This window comes from Diabrotica virgifera, chromosome 2 (assembly GCF_917563875.1).
Source record: "Diabrotica virgifera virgifera chromosome 2, PGI_DIABVI_V3a".
NCBI classification, from domain to species: Eukaryota; Metazoa; Arthropoda; class Insecta; order Coleoptera; family Chrysomelidae; genus Diabrotica; species Diabrotica virgifera.
Window position 1 is genome coordinate 233,934,729 of NC_065444.1, and position 8,570 is coordinate 233,943,298.

The window sequence follows — 8,570 nt, forward strand, 5'->3', positions numbered from 1 at the left end:
AGGTTACTAATTTCAGTGCATCTATGATTTCATTTTTGTTGTTTGTTGATAATTCTTCTGTAGCCAATCCTGAGTATTTGAAGGATGAACTTGGTTCTCTCAACACTGCCACCTTCCATCAAGAGGTTATGGTCGGAACTGTTCGAATCTAGATGGTGGGAGGGGCCGGATTGGTTGTGCAGAAACGAAAATACTAATTATATATACTAATGTGTATACTAATAGGTATAGCCGTTCCATATTGATTGTTTCATATAAATCTGATTGATTTTAGTACTAATTAAATGGGATATTCACTTAATGATTGCTCTATACTCTACTATACCATTTACATTAGAATCTACAATAAGTATAAATCTAAAATAAAAATGAACAAATATAAATATTTTTATTGTTCTTTATACATACATAGCTTGCATTTAAGTTGGTGTTTATATTATTTAGTTTTTTTTTTAGATACCTACTTGCTATAAGTGACAGGTACAAAAATGTATAAAACAAATAAATATTATACCTATTTCTAACTATTTAAATTTAAAATATTCATATAAAATGCGTACAATAGGACTTTTCAATGCTTATTTGTTTCGAGCTTGTGTCATATGTCATATATTAATATTATACATAGATTATCCGACATATGACTGATGCTCGAAACAAATGAGAAGCGTTAAAAAGTTGTATAAAGCAACATTTATAGGACTTTTCAATGATTCTCATTTGTTTCGAGCTGCTATCATATATTGTAGTATAATCCGTGTATATTAATATTATTCACGGATTATACAACATATGACAGACGCTCGAAACAAATGAGAATTGTTGAAAAGTCCTATTGTGAATTGACTAGTTTTATTAAGTGTAATAAACATTTTTTGTCTACAACTACAAATTATAAATCATGCTAGATCTAGAATGTGACCTCTTGAGAATGAAAATATTGCATTAACTATACCAAGTGCTTTTTTTCATGGCATAAGTAGGTATATGACAATAAGTATAGGGATAAAATAAATAATTTTAAATAATTTAAATATTCCAAATAAACTAAATAAGAATGTTTTTAAATATTATGGTAAAAACCACAAAGATTAAAGTAATAGTGATTTTTGAAGACAATAAACAATTAATGTGTTTAACTTAGTGCTGCTAGGTAAAATTCCAGCTATTTGTCATTGTTATATCTAATAAATCTATCAAATAAATAAGTTCCTATATTTTTTAAGGCACTTCATTTTCAGCACACATTACTGTTTTCATTTACACATTTTACCAACTCTTCTTTACTATAACATAAGTTTACATATTTGAAACAGAGTGCACTCTATTCAATACATAATATTATAATACATACTGAAATACACACTGAAATGCAAGCTGCATAAAACACACTGAAAGAAATGAATGTACTCTCCTTCCCATATAAAAGTTTGTGTTCCTGTTAAACTATGACATGTTCCCACAGTGTTTCCCACTTTTAAGATGATCATCAGACACTGGTAGAAAATAGACACCATCATGTAGGTTTGGATTCAAGGTTTCTTAACTGGTGAGCAATGACTGAATTGTTTAGGTTGCAGTCTGCAGTTTCTGCAATCTTTTATTACTTACCTCTTATTGAATTTGTGAAAAGATGGTGTACTTAACAAGGATAGATATACTCCAAAAAAAATTCAATTTGGAGTCAATACCCCAAAAAATTTTGGAGTTCTGAACTCAATACTTAATATCTGTACATTTTCACTTAATTTTTCCAAAAGTACTGAAAATAAATATAATGTGTGGTGTTATTAAAAGATGGTTAAATGATCTTTAAAATGAGTATCACTCAATCCCCCTTTCCATTAAAGATTTTGGGGGTTGTGTCTGCCCCGCTAGAGGGTTGATGTAATTTAATTGAAAACTGGTCTACAAGATGTCCCCCTCACAAACAAATTTGAAGTGTTTTACATTTTTTTTTTAATTTCCATAGAGAGCACCTTTTCAAATTGACACATTGTATAAAATCACCTGTAAAACTCTTTGACCTTGTAAAAAAATTTTGAAACGCAGGCCAGTGTAATCAATATAAAAACTACATAACAAGATAATACAGATCACTTGTAATATTTCTATATAATTGCATTTATATTGTTTATATAAGAGCAACACACAAGTAACAGTGTATCCTTTCATCTTGTCAAAAAGCTGCCTAAGACTTTAGTGAGTAAAATAATATTAGCTGTTAAAAAAATAAAGCCTTTTTGCCTGTCCAGCTATTTTAAGACTTTCTAAATGTACAGTAGAACATCAATAATCCGGATTAATTGGGACCGGACCCCATCCGGATTATCAAATTATCCGGATTATCGAAATTACCTCAAAAAAGGCCAGTATACACATTAAAGTACAACAAATGTTTTAAAATTTTATGTTTTCTCTTGTACAGTAAAGTGTCTAGAGGTGAAATTAATCAAAACATTTTTTTATGTTTAAACACTGTATTGTAATTAATTTATAATAGCACCATGTGTACAGTAAAAACATCAGACACTATTTGGGCTTTTAAAAAAATGTGTACAATATTTTTGAACTGCGGTAGAGGTTCGTATTTCGCAGCGAAGTTCTTAATTTATTTTAAAAGAATCAGATATTTTTGCTAGATACAAATCCGGATTATTGACAGTCCGGATTTTTGAGGTCCGGATTATCGACATGCTACTGTATATGCTAACATTGTCACCTAATTAAAATATTGTGAAATGTGATTAACTCTCATCAATAAAGTTACTCAAATTCAGGAATATCATCAAAGGAATACCCAGGTACTTTCTTGTAAGCATAATATGCAATTCTCACATGGTAAGCTCCCGGAATAAACATTAGAATCCCTAACACAATCATAGGCCACATTCGACTAGCATACTCAACAACTATGTGTCCGGATACTACCATGCTACCAAATACTAGAAGAGTGGTACCCACTACAAGAAGTAGGGTAGCTAGGACAATAGCTCTCCAGGGAATTTGTTGAGCAGGGGCTTGAAACTGGGCATCTGTAAATCCTTGATCAGTTGTTGGCAATTTCGAATAGTTAATGTCATTGTTTTTTGTTCCTCGTCGACGTGACATTGATATATCATCAAAATATTCTAAAACATACAAATTTATTAAGTTGTAAGGAATTTAAATAGAAAGGAACTCACCAGTAAATGAATATAGGCTCATTTCCTTTGTCATCAGCAAATAAATAAATTTGCAATTAGTAAACAGAATTAGTAGATATGATATTAAAATTAAACATCACAATATTTGTAAAAATCAATTTTTAAACACAGTTCTCTTTTGCTAGAAAAAATATTTTCCCATCTCTAGAAATATTAAATAAATAAACATGCCATTGACAGACGTCGACGTCATAGTGATTATTTTGACATTTGGTCTTACTGTTCTTCTTAATTTTTGGCCTCCAACGACAGCCATCTACATCTAAAAAGTTGTGAAACGTCACGCACGGACAGCTGTACCACCGAACAACCCGAAGGCAGAGTCACCGAACAACCCGAAGGTGCACTTCAATAAATTTCATTGTTTAGCTGTCAGACCGATTCTGTGACCTTGCGCCATTTTATCGGTCCAAGTGGTCAGATCCGACTTTGCTTAAATAGATGTTGCAGCACCGGTCTTGATTTTTGAAATAAGTGTAGCAAATAAAATTTATTTATTTTAAACTTATTTTAACATATAATTTTAATTAAAAAAGAATGTGTGTGTACTTTGTACGCACGTAAGAAGTTATACTTCTATTATATGATTATATGATTATATGATTATATGATTATAAACGAAATTAATATACTTTTTATTTATATTTTATTTAAATATTAAATTAATTTATACTTACTACTTCTCAAACATTTTTATTAAAACAGTGCCAAAAATTGAAATAATAAAAAAATAAAACACACACAAACACATTAAAAATGCCACAAATGATTTCTGAACATTAATTGTCGGAAAAAATTTTAACTAAATACGTATTTTCTGAAAATAAAATTATATAATAAATATACTTACAATCATAAAATGTATAAAAAAAAATAAAAAAATAAAAGTTTCTATTGGGATTCGAACCAACTTACCACGCGGCTGGTATTTGCGTTGTATTGGGTTTCACCCGCATTAAAACTTCGCCATAGAGACAGCTTGTCATTACGTGCGAAGATCGTCTAACTAAACAGATTAATCTTTTGACATTTTTAACTTATGTAAATCAAATTATTTTGATTTTGAATTGAAATTATTTAGAATTGAAAAAATACAACAAAACATAGAGTAAGAAGAATCAAATTATGTAAATAAAAGTATTACATACTACTTATGTATTTTGGTAGGTTCAAGGAAGGTATCGGAGCCCGTATAACGACTAATAAATTTCGCAATCACTTGCGTCGTGCAAAGTGGCTATGTTCAAATATCATAACAAAATTTGATCAACTATTTATAAAACACTTACCAGTGAAAGATTCTTTAGCTTTGAATAAGCGAGATCTGCGGCACTCATACTAGGCACAGTTTGATGAGCTTTCACATTGGCATGCAACAATCATCTCTTCTATGTAAATAAGTCCAAAAATATAATATGAAAACTATTTAAAAAGGCAGTATAACCATTAACTAACTTTTTGTTTGTTGTTTCTCTTCCTACAAATTTTAAAACGCAACAAGCATACATTATAACCAAACACAGTCCCACAGCTGTGCCACAGCTGCCATATTGGATAATTTTTGTCATGTCATTTGAACATCCAATCAGAACAAAGTTATAATGCGCATGCGCCCGGTCGCTAGGTTTTCCCGTATAAAATTTCACCGTCATTACGCCCGTAAAGAAGTATAACTTCAAAAATCTATTTTTAATTGTGCTCTCTGATACCAGTACAAGTTTTCAATACATCGTATGTTTTTTTGGTCTTTTTGGCAGCGTTAAATAATTAAGATATTATGGTGGATAATTTGTTAATAAATTATTTATTAGTTTATATGTTGTTTCATTAAATTTAAAACAGTTAAATGGAAAAATTGCAATACCAAAATGCCCATACGAATAATAATTATTGTGTATTTTTAACACGTTGACGGACACCAGCTAACGTTTTTTTCGACCAAACCAACGCACTTGATTATATATTATACTATGGAATATTTTGAACTCAAATTTTTAAAAATGACATAACTGCTTAAAATTAAGTGACTTTACTAAAAAAAACTATGACGGTAGGAACCGTCACCGTCCCACCCGGCAAAGATATTATGTCTAATGGGACACAACAGCTGCAACCGTTCAATGTAATTTTACGTCAAATTGTTTTATTAGGTATTTGCAACATTAGAGAAAGTCATTTTTGGACAAAACAAATTAATTTTTTTCTATATGCCATCTTTCGAAGCATGGTCTAGGGCAAAGAAGTGGATTGTGGATTGTCCTGGCATGCCTTACATCTCCAATGAGTTTCTGTCCTCTTCTTGTCTCTGGAACACTGTTTACAGCGTAGGTAATAGAACTTTCTATGATGGTTATCTGGTCTTGGTATTCGTTCTTGGAAGTGTTGAGATACTGTACCAGTAGCATAATGGGGTTCTGAATTGTCACTACGTTGATGAATTGGCTTGAAATTGACACAGAAACAACCATCCTTGAAATTGTTATCGAGACCTAATAGCGATCTAATAAGAGCTTCTCTGTATTCTACGTATTTTATTCCTTTTTCTGTATTTTTTTTGTACAAAAAATAGGAGTTCCAAGCTCTACAATAACAAGGTATGTATAAGTACGTTTTCAACAATATTTTATATACAGTCGAACCCGCTTATTAGAATCCCTGTTATAGGAATATCCCGGTTTATGGAATATAAATTCAAGTTCCCGAAACATTTCCATTTACTCCTTAATAAATTTATCTGTTTATTGGAATAGGATCTAAATAGATAATACTGCTTATTAGCATATTTTGCAGGTAAAAGAATTTTTTTTTTTACAATTTAGTAAAAATTTAAATTATGTTTGGTATTATGGTTTGTCGTCAACGGCCGGTAGTGCTGGATTAGATATTATTAGGGTAATAAATATATTTATTACTTTGTTACGAATACCAATTCGATCTTTAGCATGGCCGACAAATGCATGGGTCATAAAATAATTTTTATTTGTCTACACAAAGGCACTGTTACCTGTTATAAAATTGTTAGAAGCAGTTTATTTAGAATTCACTCAGAGAGTAGGCTACTTGTTTACAAGATGCGAATTATGGCTTTGTTAAATTCGAAAAGAAGGGAAAAGAACAAGAATGTAACAATCCATTTCTTGACGCCAATAAAACTTCTATTCAACCAATGGATTAAGGATTAAGGATGACCACACGGATTAACAACGAAAAAGCTATAATTACCAATAATTTCTCAAGAAAAAAAAAGTAATTTTGTTATATATGCATTTTAATAAGAAAATATGTATTTACATATCTACATATTGCATACATTTCATATTAATTACCTAATGTATTCATTCACATACGTGTAATGTAATTTGGTATTTAACACATACATAGATAAGTACTAGTTACACTACTGTATTATTGACGTAAAAAGACCTAAAACAATTTACATACACTGATTATGTACGTACATATATGATATACATATTGGCATAGTATGTAATAAAACTACATATTGGCATAGTATGTAAAACTACACATTGGCATAGTATGTAAATAATATTATTACGTATATTCGGTAACACTTATTTCGACTAGCCACCAATGATCGGTTATTAGAATATCCCGGTTATAAGAATATTCTTGCCTTGCACAAAGGCTATTCCAATAAGCGGGTTCGACTGTATACATATAGGTAAAGTTTTGTTCTGAATTTTCAATGATTGAATACAAGAATTATTTTGTATTTTGACAACGGCACCTGACTTGGGCGTCTAAACGTTAATAAAATCATTTTCTTGGTAAAATTGTGGCTTATTTCCCATTGAAAATAGTTGATTAGGTAAAGTTTCATAGTTAACACCAAATTTTCAAGTACCTACCCATTTAAGTACATACACATTTACAAAAACATTGTGAATTTAAAAATGCTTACCTTGATTCGTCTTTTGGAAAACGGAAAAAACTATAGCTGCAATTTGATACCGTGTTTTTACAGTTGATCGCTGCACAGATTGAATTCGAACTTCCTTTCTTTTTGTCCATATCCTTAATTATTATTACACAAAGCACAAAAACAAAATCACCGAACAGAACAACACAAAATCAAAGTAACCCCGAAACAAGCATGATCTGACAACAACAATCACAAATTGATCGTGTCAGCAGCGGACCTGTGGACCGAAAAAATGGCCGCCGGCCGTGCGCAAACCAGATGCGCGAACTCTTCCCGCCGAATCGACTGTGCCACGCTGTACTAGTCACTAGTGGCGGATGGTCCTATGAGACAGGTGAGGCAGTATATCAATCGACTATTTACGTTATTTCGTCATCAATTCTTTAAATACAATTTAAGTGACTCTTTGAAAATTTGCTAAGTAACATTATTTTTATAATAAAACATAAAAATGAGTACGGCCCTGATCTCTGCCCTCCGTCCTACGTGCGAGTATTTTGCATCTCATTCTCACTCTCTCAAATTATTACAGATGAAGCAAACCTCTCTTGCCTTTTCTAGCACACTACCGTTTCGTCAAACGGCACCAGATGTATATCGGCAACCAACAACAAAATTCTAACAGGTTTAATTTCGGAACGCGAATTTCACTATCCCTGGAGGCTAGCCTCTGGCCATAGTAGTTGGATGGAGTAATCTTTGATAGTAGTAAGTGTAAGATATAAGCGTATAATGTCGAACTTCACCAATCTGTTTAATGGATAAAAATTATTAGATATGTAATTTAGTCTGTTAACAATTTTAAAAAACAATATAATTTTGTTCTGACTACAATTAATTAATAATTAAAAATTTACTTTTCTTTTTTACAAATTAAAAAAAAAATAGGGGCGGGTCAGATATTTTAGATTTTATAGATCATTCGAAATAAAACAGATTTTTTGTAATTTCTTACTTAAGTTGATCGTTTTCGAATTATAAACAATTTAAAACTAAAAAAAGAAAGAAAGATGACGTTTTTCAAGGCTCGAAATATAGTAAAAAATATCATTTTTGAAATTACGAAGTTCATACCTGAATTCAAGTTCAACCATTATTCTATTAGTTTTGATAAGTAGTTTGGATTTATTTCTGTCATTTTATTTTGAAACATTGTATTTTAGTTGTTAATACAACGATCGACCGTTTTGCCATAAGGAACCTTCCTCCTTAAAAATGAAAAACTATCCTACATTTTAGAATAAAATATGGCAAAAACTATTTTCAAGACATGATAGAAGAGGGTTTGAACTTGAATTTAGGTACTTGATGATTATAAAAATAATATTTTTTACTTGTGTTTTGAGCCTTGATAATCGTCATTTTTCGTTCTTTTTTCAGTTTTAAATTGTATATATAATTCGAAAACGATGAACTATATT

At 30.8% G+C, this 8,570-nt stretch overlaps 1 protein-coding gene across 1 annotated transcript; it reads right to left on the reverse strand.

Annotated features, from left to right (window-relative positions):
• Positions 1–369: 369 nt before the first annotated feature.
• LOC114348350 (transmembrane protein 230) lies at positions 370–3,468 on the reverse strand. Its single transcript, XM_028298934.2, has 2 exons — positions 3,186–3,468; positions 370–3,131 (listed from the first exon to the last, which is right to left on the reverse strand). The coding sequence occupies exons 1-2, from the start codon at positions 3,217–3,219 to the stop codon at positions 2,767–2,769; spliced, it is 399 nt and encodes a 132-aa protein (XP_028154735.1). The 5' UTR covers positions 3,220–3,468; the 3' UTR covers positions 370–2,766.
• Positions 3,469–8,570: the final 5,102 nt, after the last annotated feature.